Source organism: Bos mutus, chromosome 7 (assembly GCF_027580195.1).
Source record: "Bos mutus isolate GX-2022 chromosome 7, NWIPB_WYAK_1.1, whole genome shotgun sequence".
Taxonomy (NCBI): Eukaryota; Metazoa; Chordata; class Mammalia; order Artiodactyla; family Bovidae; genus Bos; species Bos mutus.
In genome coordinates this window covers 24,741,568-24,763,224 of record NC_091623.1, presented here as the reverse complement: position 1 = coordinate 24,763,224, position 21,657 = coordinate 24,741,568, and the positions used below count along the sequence as shown (strand labels likewise).

The 21,657-nt window shown below is 38.3% G+C and overlaps 1 protein-coding gene across 1 annotated transcript in view; it reads left to right on the top strand.

The window, feature by feature from the left end:
• The window catches only part of KIAA0825 (KIAA0825 ortholog), a 429,397-nt gene extending 409,372 nt beyond the window's left edge, over positions 1-20,025 (top strand). Inside the window, 1 exon segment of the mRNA XM_070373134.1 lies at positions 16,214-20,025. Within this exon segment, the coding sequence (XP_070229235.1) occupies positions 16,214-16,331 (118 nt within the window). The 3' untranslated portion in view covers positions 16,332-20,025.
• Positions 20,026-21,657: the final 1,632 nt, after the last annotated feature.

Sequence of the window (21,657 nt, the reverse complement as noted above, 5' to 3'; positions counted from 1 at the left end):
TTTCTCCCGGCAATCTTGATTCCAGCTTGTGTTTCTTCCAGTCCAGCGTTTCTCATGATGTACTCTGCATATAAGTTAAATAAACAGGGTGACAATATACAGCCTTGATATACTTCTTTTCCTATTTGGAACCAGTCTGTTGTTCCATGTCCAATTCTAACTGTTGCTTCCTAAGCTGCATACAAATTTCTCAAGAGGCAGATCAGGTGGTCTGGTATTCCCATCTCTTTCAGAATTTTCCACAGTTTATTGTGATCCACACAGTCAAAGGCTTTGGCATAGTCAATAAAGCAGAAATAGATGTTTTTCTGGAACTCTCTTGCTTTTTCCATGATCCAGCAGATGTTGGCAATTTGATCTCTGGTTCCTCTGCCTTTTCTAAAACCAGCTTGAACATCAGGAAGTTCATGGTTCACATATTGCTGAAGCCTGGCTTGGAGAATTTTGAGCATTACTTTACTAGCGTGTGAGATGAGTGCAATTGTGTGGTAGTTTGAGCATTCTTTGGCATTGGCTTTCTTTGGGATTGGAATGAAAACTGACCTTTTCCAGTCCTGTGGCCACTGCTGAGTTTTCCAAATTTGCTGGCATATTGAGTGCAGCACTTTCACAGCATCATCTTTCAGGATTTGGAATAGCTCAACTGGAATTCCATCACCTCCACTAGCTTTGTTCGTAGTGATGCTTTCTAAGGCCCACTTGACTTCACATTCCAGGATGTCTGGCTCTAGGTCAGTGATCACACCATTGTAATTATCTGGGTCGTGAAGATCTTTTTTGTACAGTTCTTCTGTGTATTCTTGCCACCTCTTCTTAATATCTTCTGCTTCCGTTAGGTCCATACCATTTCTGTCCTTTATCGAGCCCATCTTTGCATGAAGTGTTCCTTTGGTATCTCAGATGACCATTATATCTACTACTGTGGGCAGGAATCCCTCAGAAGAAATGGAGTAGCCATCATGGTCAACAAAAGAGTCCGAAATGCAGTACTTGGATGCAATCTCAAAAACAACAGAATGATCTCTGTTCGTTTCCAAGGCAAACCATTCAATATCATGGTAATCCAAGTCTATGCCCCAACCAGTAACACTGAAGAAGCTGAATTTGAATGGTTCTATGAAGACCTACAAGACCTTTTAGAACTAACACCCCCAAAAGATGTCCTTTTCATTATAGGGGACTGGAATGCAAAAGTAGGAAGTCAAGAAACACCTGGAGTAACAGGCAAATTTGGCCTGGGAATACAGAATGAAGCAGGGCAAAGACTAATAGAGTTTTTCCAAGAAAATGCACTGGTCATAACAAACACCCTCTTCCAACAACACAAGAGAAGACTCTATACATGGGCATCACCAGATGGTCAACACTGAAATCCGACTGATTATATTCTTTGTAGCCAAAGATGGAGAAGCTCTATACAGTCAGCAAAAACAAGACCAGGTATTTTTTTCCCCATTAATTAATTTGTTAACATACACAGAGTGGATATTAACTTTGTTAAACTGTGAGCGGCTCACATTTCACTTATTGTTATAGGAGGCACAGAGACATAGGGGCAGGAGAGGCACCGTGGTGAAGAACAGCAGTAAGTCTAGAGCCAAGTGCCTGGATTAGAATCCTGGCTCTACCACTGACCAGCTAGCTGTGTGACCCTGGCTAACTCCTGGTGTTTGGCAATAATTAAAGTTGCAAGACGGAGACAAAATGGAGTAGAAGGACATGAACTCACTTCTTCTTAAAAAACACCAAAATCACAACTAACTGCTGAACAACCACCGATGAAAAAAAACCTCTGGAACCTACCAAAAAAAAAAAGATACTCTACATCCAGAGACAAAGACAAAGCCACAGTGAGATAGTAGGAGGGGTGCAACTGCTATAAAATCAAACCCCATATTCACCAGGTGGGCAACCCACAAACTGGAAAATAATTATATTGCAGAATTTCTCCCCCGGGCATGAAAGTTCTGAGCCCCACGTCAGTCTCCCCAGCCCGTTGTAGTTGTTCTTCAGTTGCTCAGTTGTGTCCGACTCTGCGGCCCCATGGACTGCAGCATGCCAGTCTTCCCTGTCCTTCACGCCTCCCAGAGTTTGCTCAAACTCATGTCCATTGAGTCGGTGATGCCATCCAGCCAACTCGTCCTCTGTCATCCCCCTTCTCCTCCGGCCTTCAATTTTTCCCAGCATCAGGATCTTTTCCAATGAGTTGGCTCTTCGCATTAGGTGGCCAAAGTATTGGAACTTCAGCATCAAACTTGCAATAAATATTCACGGTTGATTTCCTTTAGGATTGACTAGTTTGATCTCCTTGCAGTCCAAGGGACTCTCAGGAGTCTACTCCAGGACCGCAATTTGAAGGCATCAGTTCTTCAGCTCTCGGCCTTTTTTATTGTTCAGCTCTCACATCCATACTTGACTACTAGAAGAACCACAGCTTTGACTAGATGGACCTAGGGGTCTGGCAATGGGAGGAAGAGCATCCAGAGAATCTGGCTTTGAAGGCCAGCAAGTTTTGATCACAGGAATTCCACAGTGCTGGAAGAATTAGAAACTCTACTCTTGGAAGGCACACACAAGGTCTCATGCACACCAGGACCCAGGAAAAAAGCAGTGACGTCATAAGAGACTGGGCCAGACCTAGTATTGGAGGGTGTCCTGTGATGGTCAGGGGTGAGGTGGGTGGCTGGCCGTGGCTCATTGTGGAGACGAATACACTAGTAGAAGTAGTTCTGGGGACTACTCACTGGCCTGGGCACTTCTGTAGGCTTCCATTTTTCCCACCAAGGAAGTGGAATTAGGCAATCTACCTGGAAAAGAATTCAGAGTAATGATACTAAAGATGATATAAGATCTCAAAAAAAAAAAAAAAAAAAAATAGAGGTACCGATCAACCAGATACCAGAAATGTTTAACGAAGACCTAGGAAAAGTGAAGAACAATACAATACAGAGATGAACAATACAATAGCTAAAATGAAAAATACATGAAAAGGAATCAATAGCAGAATAACTAAGGTAGAAAAATGAATAATTGAGCTGGAAGACAGAATGGTAGAAATCACTTCCATAGGACAGAACAAAGAAACAGAATGAAAAGAAATGAGGACAGTCTAAGAGACCTCAGACTAATTAGACTATAACAAAGGATGCGAGAATATACAGTGAAGAAAAGACAATTTCTTCAAGAAGTGACGTTGGGAAAACTGGAAAGCTACATGTAAAAGAACAAAATTAGAACATTCTCTAACACTGTACATAAAAATAAATTAAAAATGGATTAAAGACCTAAATGTGAGACTGGTACTAAAAAAACTCTAGAGGAAAAGACATGTAGAACACTCTTTGACGTAAATTGCAGCTATATCTTCTTCGATCCTCCTCCTAGAGTAATAAAAATTTTAAAAACATATAAACAAGTGGGACCTAATCAAACTTAAAAGTTTTTGAATGGCAAAGGAAACCAGAAACAAAAAGACCACCCGCAGAATGGAAGAAAATATTTGCAAATGAAGTGACCAAGAAGGGATTAATGTCCAAATATACAAACAGCTCATGCAGCTCAATAAAAAAAAAAAAAAAAAACAGCAATCACAACCTAGTCCAGAAATAGGCAAAAGATCCAAATAGACGTTTCTTCAAAGAAGACATATACACTTCCAAGAGACACATGAAAAGATGCTCAATCAAATGTACAGTGAGGTGCAATGTCACACTGCTCGAAAGCCATCATCAAAAGGTCTACAAACAATAAATGATCAGTGGGTCCGGAGAAAAGGAAATCCTCCCACACTGTTGCTGGGAATGTAAATTGGTACAGCCACTATGGAGACTGTATGGAGGTTCCTTATAAAACTAAAAACAGAACTACCATATGATCCGACACTCGCGTGCCTGAGCATATATCTGGAGAAAACGATAATTTGAAAAGATACACGCACTCCGATGTTCACTGAAGCACTACTGAGAATAGTCGAAACAGAGAAGCAACTTAAATGTCCATCAACAGAGGGAAGGGAAAAGAAGATGTGGTACATATGTACAATGGGATATTACTCAATCATAAAAACGAATGAAATAATGCCATTTACAGCGACATGGATAGACCTAGAGATTATCATAGTAAGTGAAGTAAATCAGAGAAAGACAAATATCATATGCTATCACTTACATTCTGAGCCGAAAACAAAAATGATACAAATTAACTTACTTACAAACAGACTCACAGACTTAAGAGTATGAACTTGCCTCTACCAGGGAGGATGGGTGCTGGGGGGAGGAGGGATAGATTAGGAGTTTGGGACTGACATGTATACACTGCTATGCCTGCAACAGGCAACCAACAAGGACTTACTGAACAGCACAGGGAACTCTGCTCAATACTCTGTAATAATCTAAATATGAAAATAATTAGAAAAAGAAGATACATGTATATGTATAACTGGATGACCTTGCTGTACACTTGAAACTAACACAACATCATTAATCAACTATACTCCAATATAAAATAAAGATATTTTAAGTTAAAGTTGCTACAAATTCTAAATGAATATACGTGACTTCTTTAGAAGAATGCTTAGCACACTGAAATTTTTAAATAAGCATTAACTCTCATAAGCTCCAAACCCCCACAGTGCTGATACATAGTAGGCATTCAGTAAAGATTTTCATTCATTCAGTAATGATAGAACATTGGAAACTATGTGACTATGAATATATGGTCAGTGACTCAACGAAGAGTGATGCTCAGTCCTGTCCAACTCTTTGCAACCCCATGGACTATACAGTCCATGGAATGCTCCAGGAGCGGGTAGCCTTCCCCTCCTCCAGGGGATCTTCCCAACCCAGGGATCAAACCCAGGTCTCCCGCATTGCAGGCAGATTCTTTACCAGCTGAGCCACCAGGAAAACCCGATTAACTGTGTAGAGTCTCATTTTCCTCCTAGATTCCAGAGTGGTTTTGAACATGAAAATGAAAGTTGCTCAGCTGTATCCAACTCTTTGTGACCCCATGGACTATACAGTCCATGGAGTTCTCCAGGCCAGGATACTGGAGTGGGTAGCCATTCCCTTCTCCAGGGGATTGTCCCAACCCAGGGATCGAACCCAGATTTCCTACCTTGCAGGTGGATTCTTTACCAGCTGAGCCACCAGGGAAGCCCAAATGGTTTTACACTTTCGAAATTCTTAGTCAATTTTAGACAAAATATGAGCCAGATCTATATTTTAAATCCTTTTCTAAACATGATGGTGCTATTAATTTGAATGAGAGATTGCAAACAGCCTTTTCAGCTGACAGATCTCACATTTATAAATAATGCTTCCATTAAGATTGTTATCCTCGGAAGTGATTAGTGCAGAAATTGGTTACCCTTGTGCCAATCTGTGTTGCCAAAAAAACCTGTGATGCCTATGTTGGCATCAGCTTTACATGTCTAGGAAAGATGCATTCAATTTTTAGAAGTTTTGGAGTTGTGAATATGTAATCATTTTCTCGATGAAAATAAGACTTTTTAAACAATCATTTCTGGAGAAAGGATACCATTGCTTTACACAAATTATGTAACTTTTAACATAACAGTTTTGTTATGTTAATGGTATAGACAACAAGTGTCTATAGAGCACAGTCCATGAACATTTCAAGGTACATCAAATTAAACTAGGGGAAAAAATACTTTATTAACTGTACATTACTGTTAAAAAATAAGCAATACAGTTCTCACGATATATAGTAGTCTTGAAACTTCTAGCAGAGGGCATTTCTTCTATATTAGCACTGAATGCTGGCCAAAGAGCATGACCTTGGACTTCTATTTAAACTCTAAGAATGTTTAAAAATCACTGGTAGAAGGAGTCTCTATGAAGAGGAGGGTGATTTACTGGTAACAGAAAAGTTTAGCTTCTGTTACTACTGATGGCTATGCTTCCGTTTATGTTTTCCCTAAGCCACTACTATTTAAAATGTTACTGTTAGCGTTCTTAGCTGTCCCATTGGCTGGTATATAACTCTCCTACTTAAATATGTAGAACAAATCATATTAATTAAAATAAACTGTTGGGCAGTTATGTTGTATCGCAGATTATCTCTGTAGACTATAAATTCAAATTAAGAGTTTTGTTGCCTGTTCCTGAGCATAGAAAAACTCCTTTTACTGCATCAGTAGTAGCAAAAGAAATCAGCTACCTTACAAAAGAAAATCCATTTGAATTCTTGCAGAAATAGCTAGATAAAATGCATATATAGTCAGTTACCATAAACATATAATAAATTCTTGGCTAAAGTAAGTACCCAACCTGCTAATTTATGATGGCAAGTGTTGATATTTCATAGTATTTAGTATGGATATTCAGAGATATAACTGTATTTATACATATATATTAAATATGTTTCTCTATATATTCATTAATTATATTTCTATATATTTCTATACATTAAATATATATAGCATTAGGTTCCAGGAATTCTAAGTAGTATATTAACAAACTGTGATGTATTTTCATAAAATAAATACACATTATTTTCTGGATATTTAAGTGTTAAACTGAGGCAAAATAATTTGATGGGAGTTGGAATAACTTACTTTAAGAAATGCTTTTGTTTTTTAACTTCCAAAAACAAAGATGTGATTTCCACTTATATAAACACTGAATGTCCTTTACACATCACAAAAATCTCCATAATATTAAAAATAAAGTAAGTTTGAAAAGAAAATAATACAAATAAATGGTGCCCTTAAGCATTTTTGAGATTTTTTGAATGTCAAAACCTTAATGTTTTCCTTTTTCCTGTTGAATTCTCCCCAAACAAACATACCATAATTAGCTTTAGAGGAAATAACTAACTTAAGTTAGAAATAAGTTTGCAAAGCTCTCTCTGCTCTCTTATCAAAGTGAGATTTTTGCCATTCTCTCATTCCCATAATGCTTCTACTGAAAATGGTATAAGACCTCATAGCTCCCATGTATGATTCCTATTATCTAACTACTTTGGAAATACAATACAAAGTTCAGAAAAAAAAATTTTTTTTAAACATTCTGTTTTAGAGAAGACAAAGCTAAGCAATAAATCAATTGTCTAGGTTACATGAAAAGAATAACAATTTCTCCATTTCCACTAAATGTACGCTAAAGAAGATAGACTGAAAATTGTATACATTTCTTAAAACCTGGGTTTTAAAACATTAGGTTTTAAAACATTAGGCAAAAGTAGTTATGGATTTGTATCATCTGGAGAACACACCAAAAAGTGGGTAGGTCTCATCTATTAAGTCTAGTATTATAAAGACCTGTCCCCAAAGTAAGAAACTAGCTCTCTAACTCTGCGGTTTATGTGCATAAAAAGAGCTACTAAAAAATGGTGCCATTTGTATTCACAGTGATTATATTCAACACTGGTTTTCTGGTTTATAACAGATTTTCCATAACTTTTCTCAAATTCTGGATAGTATTTTATCTGACCCCTCCCTAAAGTTTGTCCTCTGGATTAAGTGCTATCCAGAATCATGTTTTTACAGAAATGTCTTTAAAGAAGAACATCAAATTCTATAGCTCTCAATTTTAGCATAGCATTTGATAAATGACCTTACTACTTAAAAAAAAAAAAGGCATTCTGTCATTAATACTGCTACATTTCCAGTGAAAGAAAAAGGACATGAATTAATCCCTAAGACTACCTCAGATTATTTCATGAGTCAAGGAAGAAATGCCTGAATTATGCCTTTCCCACAAACAATTGCTGAAGATTATTCAGTCAAGCCCATATGATGAACTCTTGGTGTGAATAAGCTCTCTGAAGAGAAGACCATATCCAGTTCTACTCACCTCTATATAACCTAGCCCAGTGTTTTGAGGTTAGTAGGCACTCAATAAATGTTTGCTGGGTGAAGGGACAAATTAATTATACACAGTAAAATTGTTCTAAAATGTGGCTCACTGTGATAGATATTGAATAAACTATAAACCATGGGAAATCTCTCATAGTATAAGCTATCAGTTCAGTTCAGTCGCCCAGTCTTGTCTGACTCTGCGACCCCATGGACTGCAGCACGCCCAACCCTCCCTGTCCATCACCAGCTCCCGGGGTTTACTCAAACTCATGTCCATTCAGTCGGTGATGCCATTCAACCATCTCATCCTCTGTTGTCCCCTTCTCCTTCTGCCCTCAATCTTTCCCAGCGTCAGGGTCTTTTCAGATGAGTCAGTTCTTCGCATGAGATGGCCAAAGTATTGGAGTTTCAGCTTCAGCATCAGTCTTTCCAGTGAATATAAGCTATACGTGTACTAAAAGTCCAACATAGCAGGTAACTTAAAATGTCCTCTAATTTCAGTCTTCCAACAGTTTTGTGTTTTATGTTAGTTAGACACACTAGGCTGGCACCAAGGAAACATGATTTACTCCGTCTTGTTTCCCTTGTACTAACATCTCATTCTTAAAAGGAATGTAGAGATGATTAGTCAATGAATGAATTTGCAAGAAGTTGTCTTTTGGTATGACCACTGAATTTAAGAATCCACTAGTGATGTAGAGACTAAGGATGAAGGGACACATTTTAAGGCTCTTAGAGTCCTCATTTTTTGATTCATGCAAATAATTTAACAATACATATTGGAGATACCAACTACTATCCTTTGTGACGCTAGTGGTTAAAGATCATTTACCTAAGAATAACATAGCAACACCTAAGCTTCTAACATGAGAGAATCAAGAGATATTTTGTGAGTGCTAAAAGTGTACAGCAGAGAAGGCAATGTCACCCCACTCCAGTACTTTTGCCTAGAAAATCCCATGGACGGAGGAGCCTGGTGGGCTGCAGTCCATGGGGTCGCTAGAGTCGGACACGACTGAGCGACTTCCCTTTCACTTTTCACTTTCATACATTGGAGAAGGAAATGGCAACCCACTCCAGTGTTCTTGCCTGGAGAATCCCAGGGACGGGGGAGCCTGGTGGGCTGCCGTCTATGGGGTCGCACAGAGTCGGACACGACTGAAGCAACTTAGCAGCAGCAGCAGCAGCAAAGTGTACAGAACACTATGCTGTTTGCTATCTGAAATACCTTCTTTGAATAAAAATTTAGAGTAAAAGTTATAATTAAAAGTCTTCCTCAAGCAACTGCAAATACAGATGAAACCATAGTACATGTGGGGAAAAAATGCAATCATCAAATAACTGCTTAAGAACATAACAGAGAAGAAGTAACAAAGCAATATATCATTAATTTACCAAAATAGTGCTGACGTTAGGTACGATAGGACTCAAACGAGGACAAGCCAATCACGTCAGGGTTAGGTAGTTGGGAAAGAGTTTATGAAAGAAGCGGGATACAGACTAAGTGTGAAGAACGTGCAGGATTGGGACACATGAAAAGGCATTTCAAGTGAATGGGCAGCGAAGTAAACAATGCAAACGTGGAAAAACGTTGGTCCGAAGGTAATAAGGAAAATCATCTCCCTGAGGAGAGATGACGGCAGCTATTTTTTACTTAGTGGATTCTTGGTTTATTTTGAAAGAATAGAACTCAGGAACAGCCAGATGGAAGAGACACCTAGGGTAAAGCATGGGGAAAGAAAGTAGAGACCTCATGACCTGTGTCCCAGCAGGCGGCTCTCCCCAGATCCCCGTGTGTTTAGCAGCTTGGAATCGCTGAACCTCTCCTTGTGGGCTTTTATGAAGGCTTCATTACACAGGCATAACTGGCTAAATCATTGGTCACCTGTGATGGGATTTCACCTCCAGCTCCTCCTCTCTCCCCAGAGGTGGGGAGTGGGATTACAAATTCCAGCTCTCTAATCATGTGGTTCATTCCAGTGGTCGCCAGTCTCCAACCCTCTGTGTTTCTGTTAACATAACAAAAGACACCTTTAGAGCTCTCCTCACGGTAAATTCCAAGGGTTTTAGGAGCTCTGTGCCAGAAATTGGTAAGAAGACTAAAAATATATTTATTATAAATCATACTATCACAGCACCTGAACTGTGGACTGATTGCAGAGGGATGAATGTGAGACCATGATTGCAGAGTAAGTGTCCCTTAACTGGCAGCTGACAGTGCAGACAAGATTGGAAGCAGAGGTGTGAATTGCTTTGTGAACTTCAGACCCTGTGTTATTGAGTGTGAGGGCTGAAGGTCAATTTGAATAAGTTATATGTGTGTGTGTGTGTATGAAAAAATACATGAATGATTAATATAATTGGAATGGGAATGAAAATAACCATCAAGAAGTTGAATTTAGAGAGTTTAGGACAAAAATAAATTTTAAAGACACTGAATGACTGTTTGGGAGACACATGAATTACAGATGTGGAGACAGCAGCTGAATATGTGGGAGTAGCTGTGGGGTTTTCTGCGAGAGAAGAGAAAATAGTCCAGGACTGAATCCTGAAGTAAACCCACATTTACAGGAGAGCAGGAAAGGAGAGAGCAGAGAGCTAACTTTCCCTTGGGGTTTGCACCGCCCTCTGAAGCCAGTCTGCACTGTGCAGTACAGAGGAGAAGGACTGCAAGTCCAACATGACTTTGCTCTTCATCCCTCAGATACCAGCTGGTAGGACAATTTGAAATCATTCATTCGACCAGATGGTTAATGTTGTTTAACAGGACAATTAGCTAATAAATAATTGTAAAGTACTTTGTAAATATAAAGTACTACATAATGTTTAATAATAACATTAAATCAGGCGGCTTATTTCACTTATTTTTATATCCAAGTGTTTTGTTGGTGTTTCAGGAGAAATGGCAATAATATGATGGAATGCCATCATTATAGACTGTACTTGAAACATACAACAAAGGGGTTATAGGAAAACAAAAGCAGCCTTGGCCATGCGAGGCTGAACAGAGTGAACGGGCAAGAAATGTCCCCTTCACCAAAGACAAGAGGCAACGACAACACGATCACAGAAATGTATAACTGAACACAGAGTAAAAACCACTGTGATATGTAGCAAAATATTTACTCAAAAGGGAATTTATCAGATAAAATGACGTGAAGGGCACAGGGCAGGAGAAGGAACGTCAACACAGGAGTTCTGGGAAAGCCACTGCATACAAGCAGTCTCATAAAATAATGAAATAATAGCAACATGTTATGATTCATAACTCACCCACTACTTACAATAATGCCTTAAGATGCATACCATTAGTATCCCCTATTTTGCAAAATGAGACAACAGAGATGTTAAGAAACTTACCCAACATCACACAGCCAGTAACAGGCAGGATCTGGATTCAAACCTAGACAGTATGGCTATTCTGGGAAGAATCCGGGAAATAAAACCTAGTGGGTCAGATGCAGCACCAGCCCCTTCCTGCTTTTTCCTACCTCAAAACAAGGACATGATGCTGGAGCTACAGCAGCCACCTTGGAGCCATGAGGTGAAGGGCAAGAAAACACAGAGACACCAGCCCTGCTGCTGTCAAGCTACTTAAGCTATGCCAGTAGTCACCTACCTCTGGATTTCTCATTATACAAGAAAAACAAACACCTATTTGTTTAAACCACCAGTCAGGATTTTTCCTACTTGCAACTTTAACCAATATGGCAAATAATAATGATACTACTAACAGTTAACATTTATTGAGTGTTTGCTATGAACTGTTTGCTATTTTGTATGTTTTATGTGTACTTAGTCATTTCATTCTGACGGCAACGCTATGAAGCAGGCACTGTTATTATTCCCATTTTACTGCTCAGAAAACTGAAGCACACTTTATCTGGCTTGCCTGTGGTCACATAGCTTATAAGGGATTCAAATCCAGCACCTGGCTTCAAAACCTCTATTCTTCAGCAAATAGTACTCTAAGCAGTGAAACATTATAAACAGCATTTCAGTTACAATCACAAATTAAATAGGGATCCTTCAACATTATTTTGGAGACTCTAGAGCACATGTTTCTCAACAAGCATGCTATTGACATTTCAGGAAGACAACTCTTTATCGTTTAGGTTTGTTGTATATTAAAGATGTCTACAGTCTCTGTTCCCTGGTTCCCAGAGTCACTCCCTGGACAGTGTCAAGCAAAAGTCTCTCCACATTTCCCCATAGGGAGATGGTATCACCCCAGTTAGGACCACTATTCTAGAACTTTATTCGGCAACATTCTCTGTAAAAGTCCAAATAGTAGATCATTTAAGCTTAGCAGGACTTTGGTCTCAGTCAGTCTCACTCACAATCACTAAACTCCAACACTGGAGTGAAATCAGTCACAGACAGCACATACAAATGAGCACAGCTGTGCTCCTCTCAAACTATTTTGTCCACATTTTACAGATGAGAATCTTGAGGCACAGAAGCGGGTAAGAAACTTGCCCGAGGTGATTCAACTATACTATATGAACGGTATGGATTCAACCCAAAGGCAGAGTGATTCCAGAGCATGTGCTTTTAATCAGGATACTTCTGAGTGCACAGAGTTTAGATCTCTCTTTTACTAGTACAAGGCATAGTAAATGCTTCAGAGAACTTCTCCCACTCCAGATTCTGGGCCTCCTCCTCCGCCTGTTGGCTGCTCTTTCCTGCAGTAAGCACCACACACCCACCCCAGACTTGCCTCTGCGACAGTCAGGACTCTGCTACCAAGGACATACTTCATGATTAACTACTCCTCAGCTTGGCCCTCCTGGTTGGCTCTGACATACAGCTATCCATAGAGGACCCCAAATAAAAGATTTTACCAAACTGATCACTGGAACAGTTACTCACTGATCTGTGACTGTTTTTATTTCACACCTCTCAAGGTCTTATTTAAGAGATCCCAAGTCTGCCGTGGCTCATCGATGAGCAGAATTAGAAAGCTCTTGGCCTATGGTCTGGTACATGTAAGAGCCTTTGTATTAACTACCAGTCACATAACATACAGAGGAGCATCCAGATATCTCTGGTCTAGATTTCAATGTTTGTGTAAATCCAGTTAGACCCACCAAAACTGAGAACCCACAAGTCAATTCGAGTAGTACTAGTGAACAAGGTTGTGACTGTTAGTTCTGTTCGGAGTATTTCAGCCCAGGTTTTAGGTTCCCTGTTGTGTTTGTATGAAAAAGGACCCCCTAATCAAATAGAATCAAGTTCCCACATCTACTCAACTAACCAAGGAGCCTTATGGATGAGGCACATTCCAGAAGATGGTTAAGATTGTGGTACAGATCAGTGAGGTCTCATGGGATTTCGCTGCTCATCAGTGTCTAAGATTGCAGTTCTCTTTCCAAGGTATGCAGGTGGGGAATTTACCAAAAGTGAAGGAGAGCGGCCTACCAAAGATGGATAAAATAGAAACATTATCACTTCATAATGCTTTTTAAAGAGAACTAGACTATACTGGTTCCAACTTTTTTTTTTTCTGTACAGACAGGCTTTCACTACAAATTTTAAATATAATAGAGGAAACTAGGGAACAAACTACGCTGTGTTCTCAGTCGTGTCCGACTCTGCGACCCCATGGACTGTAGCCCACCAGGCTTCTCTGTCCATGGGATTCGCCAGGCAAGAGTACTGCGGTCAGGTGCCATTCCCTTCTAAAGACCTTCCCAACCCAGAGATCCTACCCACGTCTCCTGAGCCTCCTGCACTGTCAGACAGATTCTTTACCACGGAGACACCAGGGGAACAAATTTCCCAGTTAATTATGTCTGATAAATTGATAGATTATTTTTTCTTCCAATAGTTTTTTTGACAGAACTGCTTGTTTTTGCACTGCATTAACAAAGCCTAAAACTAAGAATTATATATAAATTCTTAAGAACATATAAATGTGAAATATAATAATGCTCTTGAAAATAAACATACATTTCGAGGCCCTATTATTTTTATTCGATATAAATAAAGTTATTAGGGAAAAATGTAGTTCTAATAGTATTTTCCTCCTATCTTGGTCATATTAATAATTTCTTATTTTCTTATGAGTCAGTTTTTTTCTTCAAAGCAAATATAAGAAGGTTGTGGTAGGTAAATAACTGCCTAATATCATTAATTGCTAACAGCTCAATTATGCTGTGATGTACCTATAATTGTCAATAAGCTTCAAAAATCCTTATATTGGAGTCTATTATGTATACAATTCATTTAAATTACATTACTTATACAAATTTTATAATGAAGCAGAGAGATTATACTTTCAGTTTTCACAACTAGAGATAATGATCAAAATATTTATGTTCACATTACATATTTTGTTCTGTTGACATTCATGATTCACTTGGTACAATATTAGCACGTCACATGGAGGGAGAAAAGACAAATCTAATTTTTTATGTTTGGATTTCTTTTGAATATCTATAACTGAACTAATACCATATATCTATATATGAATTTTAGAAAGTTCTTTTTTAAAATATCTAGCCCAATTCCAGTAACATTTTTCAGAGAATTAAGTATTCAAACTATTTTTTATCTTAATTAATGATACTCGTAGAATGGTTTTTAAAATATGGTAAATGTTGCATTTACAAGCCCAGGCTCCAGAACGTGAATCCCTGATTTCAATCCAAAGATAGTTGGTCAAGTGACATTAATATTCTATGCCTGTTTTCTCCTCTATAGAATGGGGATAGCAACATTTTGTTGTAAGGATTTACAGATTGATATGTTAGTGCTATGTCAATAATTTCTGTTAATATTTCCCTGCATGGAAAGAGTTCAGCTCAATGTGCAAATTAATGATGCCCAAATTCATGTATATAAAATGGGTAATGACAGTTTTGAATCTTCAAAATTGCATGAAAGCTGTATATGGTATACTTATACCTTAAAGGATACTCAAAGTATAATTTAGCACCTTATATGCTAAATTTTAAATCTCAAAGTAGTGAGCTCAGGAGTACTGCCCCTTGTCGTATGACTCTGAATAGTGTGGTGGTGAAAAATCTCTTATCTTTCAAGCTGCTATTAAAACCTATATGATCCATGACCTCACTCTGACCATATAGGAACAGACAGAGAAACTAAGATGGTATGGGGTCCAGGCAAGGTTGGTGCTAGGAGATGAGGAGAGTTCCAGACAGAGGATAAAGAAGCAAAGTAAAGGAAACCCAAGTACATATATATATATATATATATATATATATATATATATATATATATCACATTCTAGGACTGGCCAGGCATAGTGAACCCAACACTCCAACAAGGAAACCTGTGTGTAAGCAGGTTTCTATGGAATATGCCTCTGTTTTCTTTTCACTACTCAAACAAGACCAGAACAATCTCCCCCGAGTTTTTATCCTTTCCTCTTGTATGACAGGCTGTTTATTATCCAGGAATTCTGTCGAGAAGAAAATAGAGGGCTTCTGGAAGACATTCAGTGAACAGCTTCTTGTCTGTTAGAATCCTATCGGTTTAAGACCCTTCTAGCAGAGGGTCTTTTAGGATGTATTAGCATTGGTTTTAGAATCCTTCTGTGACAGCACATCATGGTTGATGTGCTGGTAGAAATAGGAGTGAGGAAAAGAGAAATGAATTATATGCAGATGAGTCCTTGCTGTGTGCTGGGTTAAGTACGCCATGGCCAATCCTGAACAGTGGCGGATATAAGAAAAACGATTAACTGCACTTGGGTTACTGCGATATGTACTTTGCGGGATTATATACATATATAGTTCCATATTCTAACATATTGCTCTGTATCTCACAATCACCCAAAATTAGAAAGTCTTTAGTCTTTTTTTTTTTTTTTTTTTTAGCAAATGCTCTATGGAACCTTGCTAACAATTTGGTGCTTTCTTGGGTGATTTAAATTGATTATTTCAAATCTGATCTTATTTCTAGGAAAAGATGGACCTGCCTTTAAGGTATATCCAGTGCAGTGTGGTCTTCTTCTTGTGGCTAAAGCCTTCCTGGTGAACTTCTCTGCAACTCAAAGCCACTGATATGTTGATCAGTGAGGGAAAAAATACTGTGAAAAATATTCTCTTATTAATTGCAAATCTAATTCTAGATTGTACTTATATGCACGCATATCCTGGGAAGCCATACAGTTTTTAAATCTAGAAATACAGAAAACTCACTTAGAACTATACTTAAAAATTTCCCCTGGAGTGGCGCTGGTTGGACTCTACTTAGCTCCTCTGCCGAAGCAGTGCTCATGAACTGTAAGAGACAGTGAGTAAAAGAATAAAGAAGGAGAAGCACTCAATAAACCAATGACTGCACATGCTCAAGCCCTGAATAACTGAGTGTTGACTGTAGTCTGGAAGTTACAAAAATGCTAAGATGTGATTTTTCTTTTAGGTGGGAAATGAGGAAGGACGAAAAACTAGCAGAGGAAGAAAAAGCAATGTTGGAACATCTGAAACTTATGTGCACCATCCAGGACTCTTCTGCCTCAGATAACACAGAGGAACAGTGATCTGCAGAAAACAGCAACAGCTTTATTTTAGGAAACGATCACATGTAATGGAGTAGGCTTTCTACTCTAGTCAGAATGAACCTCTGAAGTGCTGTGAAGCATGAAACCCATGAGTAATTGCTGAACTGAAAAGGAGAACAGCACATAAAGAATAAAATGCTATATATTTTTCATTTTAAAAATAATTTCAAATGTTTTTTTCTTTCCTCAGTCTTTCTCTTAATATGATATAACTGCTGCCATCTCGTGTTCCCTTTGAATTACTTTTTTTTTTTTTCCTTTCAGTCTTCAAGTATCTATGACAACAGGCAAACTGTTTGGAAATCTTTTCCCTAAGGATTTTTAAATACAACATTTGAATGTTAAGTTGGAATCACATGGCCCCTTGAGGGTCATCTGAAAAGTTCAAATTAATTTTGTAGCCGTAACCCAAGTCAATCGTAACTGCCTTTAATAACACCGCTGTACCAGTCTCCTTTCCCATCGCCTCTTCCTCTTCCAATTTATTTTAATCAGAGCCACAAAAAGCACTCTCTTGAAGTATAACTTTAGTAATATCTATGCCTATGACGGGCTTCATTGGTGGCTCAGTGGTACAGAATCCCCCTGCCAATGTAGGAGTTGCTGGTTCGATCCCTGGGTCGGGAAGATCCCCTGGAAAAGGAAATGGCAACCCACTCCAGTATTCTTGCCTGGAAAACTGCATAGACAGAGGAGCCTGGCAGGCCACTGTCGATGGGTTCACAGAGTTGGACACAATTTAGTGACTAAATAACAACAATCTACGTGTTCATAGTGATTTTTCAGACATCACATTCAGATTTCTAATCATACACTTTCAGAACCTATACCCAGAAGTGCCAAGTTCAAGGAACTGCCTGTCATCTGAGCCACACACTTGTCATTTTTCCCAACAAGAAATCATCTTTCTCCCAAAGTCACGTTCAAAACTCACTCTAGCACTTCATTATCCGTAATTTCATAGTTTCTGTTACTTCTCTTATTTCCGTTACATTGATACACACACACATGCACAGACGCACAAAAGAAATGGAGTATGTTCTAGTGCCTTCTATGCCAAGTAAAGTTGTATTTACTATATCCTTCCAATCAGTGCCTGATATTAGATGAAAAAGCCATCGAAGTCTTTACGATGTAACTTGACGTTTCCCTTTATAACAGTAGTCACCCCAAATGTCTACTGTAGAGTTAGTCATCTAGTGGACAGTTAATAAACACAGTTGCTTAAGTGGGTGTCATTGTGAGAAGACAGCAAAGACAATTAGACTGGGGAGCAATCTATAGGACATCTGGGAGAAGCCTTATATCACGAATTACTTTAGGCCATATGACATTGAACGTCATAGTTACTGAGATTCTCAGGTTATTCAGGCCCTTACATTCTGTGATTTTTATAAACTGTGTATAGGCTACCTAATTTCCAAGGGAAAGTACTTGAGCATTTTGCAAAGAGTAAAGCTTGGCAGAGGCCACCTTAGAAAATCTCTTGCATTGTCTCCTTACATAAAAACACATGAATGGCCGTGTAGTCAGCTGCTTGCCAAATAACACAGTTTATTTTTAAAGAATTTTACTTTGATTGGCCAGTATAATCATAAACCAGGTGTTTTAAGACATAGTTGAAGTAATTTCTAAAAATTCTATGGAAGACCATTTAAAAAATGGTAAGAAACTATTGTGAGAATTAGACTTTCTGTATAGTCTTACCTATAAACAGTTACTATAACAACCAACATAAGGCAACAGTTGACTTTTATTCCTTCAGCTGAGGGATGTACTAATGCTGCGTAACTATATTTTATTAGAATAGACACTAAAATAGTAAAAAAAAAAAAACTGATCTAAAAACTAAATAAAATCATCTTATAAACTTACAGGATTTCACATTTGGGTTCTTTTGCCTAATATATCTAAAGATCATCTGTTAACACTATTTTTAATTGAATCTGTACATTTCTGTATAAATCCTGGAAAGTGATTTAGTTTGTATTAAAAAAAAATTCTATATGGCTCCCTTTCGAAAGGAAAGATGTATAATATGGAGAGAATGAGATGAGGTGAAAGGAGACCAGAGTTTTCACTTGATTTCTGTTCTCCATGGCTCTATTAAATTACTGTAGTTATAAATGCAATAAATTTATTTTTTCTTAAACTTTTTGGAGGATAATTATAATACTGTATCGGTTCCTGTCATTCAGCGTGAATCAGCCATAAGTATACATACGTCCCCTCCCTCTGAACCTCGCTCCCACCCCGTTAGGTTGTCGCTGAGCACCAGTTTCAGCTCCCCGTGTTATACAGCATCTTCCCACTAGCTGTGTGTTTTCCATATGATCATGTACACATTTCAGTGCTACTCTCAGCTTGTCCCGCCCTCTCCTCCCCTGCTGTGTCCACAAGAGTGCTCTGTATGCTTGTCTGCATTTCCATTCCTGCCCTGCTAATAGGATCATCAGTTCCATTGTTCTAGATTCCATGTATATATATTAACATATGATACTTCTTTTCTCTTTCTGACTTACATCACTCTGTATAACAGGCTCTAGAACTAGAACTGACTCAGATGAGTTCCTTTTAATGGCTGAGTAATATTCCACTGTATATATGTACCACAATTTCTTTATCCATTCATCTGTCGATGGACATGTAGGCTGCTTCCATGTCCTAGTTATGAACAATAAGATTTATAATTGGGAATTTAACTGACAGGTCATTGACCTGCCAGATCATTGTGACTTTACGTTTGATGTTTCTTAAATTATGATAAAAAGTGATACTCCAAAACAGTTATTCTTTCTCACATTCATTTTAGTATAAGTAAACAATAGGAATGAAGTTATATTTAATAACTGCATATGCTTATTACAATAATATTATCTTCCTATAAAATATTCCTTCTGTGTTTTGTTTAACTGTATTTTTATGTAATTATAAAGTTATCTATTATTGGCCTAGCAATGTTAAAACTCAACATTTAAAGCTCAACATTCAGAAAACGAAGATCGTGGCATCTGGTCCCATCACTTCATGGGAAATAGATAGGGAAACAGTGGAAACAGTGTCAGACTTTATTTTTGGGGGCTCCAAAATCACTGTAGATGGTGACTGCAGCCATGAAATTAAAAGACGCTTACTCCTTGGAAGAAAAGTTATGACCAACCTAGATAGCATATTGAAAAGCAGAGACATTACTTTACCAACAAAGGTCCATCTAGTCAAGGCTATGGTTTTTCCAGTGGTCATGTATGGATGTGAGAGTTGGACTGTGAAGAAGGCTGAGCACCGAAGAATTGATGCTTTTGACCTGTGGTGTTGGAGAAGACTCTTGAGAGATCCTTGGACTGCAAGGAGATCCAACCAGTCCATTCTGAAGGAGATCAGCCCTGGGATTTCTTTGGAGGGAATGATGCTGAAGCTGAAACTCCAGTACTTTGGCCACCTGATGCAAAGAGTTGACTCATTGGAAAAGACTCTGATGCTGGGAGGGATTGGGGGCAGGAGGAGAAGGGGACAACAGAGGATGAGATGGTTGGATGGCATCACCGACTCGATGGATGTGAGTCTGAGTGAACTCCGGGAGTTGGTGATGGACAGGGAGGCCTGGTGTGCTGCAATTCATGGGGTCGCAAAGAGTTGGACACGACTGAGTGACTGAACTGAACTGAATGTTAAAACGATATGAAATAATTTTTAATAAAATACAGTTTACCCTTGAACAACATAGGTTTGAACTGTACAGGTTCACTTACATGCAGATGTTTTACTAAATATATACCACACTGCTACATAATATTACAGTTGGCTGATCTATAGATTCAGAACTATGGATATGGAGAGTCAGTTGGAACATTACACAGTCAGGATAGGCACCCCTAACCCCTGTGTTCAAGAGTCAACTGTATAGATGATAATGTATATTTCAGATATTTTAGATTGTCATCTCTATGAAAAAAATGTTATAAAACTACCAACCGAGAAATGGGAAACATAAATCGCTGTTTTGTCTACTAATATCGGTTTATGTTAAATATCCTATTATTCCCAGTTCACAGATTCCTGAGTCAAAGGGAGCTTCAGGTAGTTTATATCAGAAATATCTTATAAAAAATTTTTGTTTTTCTAATGATTTTCATGATTCTTGAAGCATTGCATAATTTAAAAAAACACTGTGCTAGGTGAAATAAGACAGCCACAAAAAGACAAATGCTGTATGATTCTACTTATCTGAAGTATCTAAGAGTAGTCAGATTCATAGAAACAAAGCAGAATGATGGCTACTTGGGATTACGGGGAGGGGGAAAGAGGAGTTGTTTAATAGGTATAGAGTTTCAGTTTTACAAGAAGAAAAATATTCTGACCATATGTTTCACAACAACATGACTATATTTAATACTGCTGAACCAGACACTTAAAAATGGTTAAAATGGGTTAAGATGGTAGACTTTATATTATTTTATAATATTGTGTGCTCTTTATTTACCATGTGCACACATACACACACGGCTGTAAGTGGAATCTCTACTAATGAACTTTCTTAACATGATGACTGAAAGCTTTTAAATTTTAATGGGGAACTATGAGACCTGTATATTTGGTATCGAAGATTATTCTACACAACAATAAAAACTACCCGCTTTGCCTTTGAGAAATGTTTACAACAGCATCATGAGTAGAGCGGTAAACACTTGTTTCTCCAGAATTTAAAGAATCCAAAGCCCTGTAAATCTCTTTTCCCCTCAAAATATCATAATAACTACTTATAAGAAAAAGACTTATATTAGTAATTACTACAGAATTAACAATACTATCATAACTTGGCAGCTTGAAACAACACACACCTTCATCATCCCATAGCCTTTGTGTCAAGTGTCTGGACATGGTTTAGCTGGGCTCCCCGCTCAGGACCTCACAAGGCTGCAATGCCGGTGTCAGCCACGGCTTGGACTCATCCGAGGTTCAACTGGGTAATACACCACTTCTAAGTTCACATTGTTGTTAACGACATTCATCACCTTGCAGGCTACCAACTCAGAGCTTCAGTTTCTTGCCATGTGAGTCTAGCCAAAATGGCCTCTTGTGTGCTCTGTAAGAAACAGACAATCTTGCAAGGTGAATGTTACAACTGCATGTTACAAAATCACATGTATTTAATCATGCACATTCCATCTCCTTTATCCAGTTCTAGTAGTTAAGAGCAAGTCGCTCATCCCACTCAAACTCAGGAGGAGGGGATCCTTTTGTTGCTTTGTAATGGAATTTCCATTTGGTTCCTTATTGTAAATTTTATGTGTTTCTTGAGAATTCC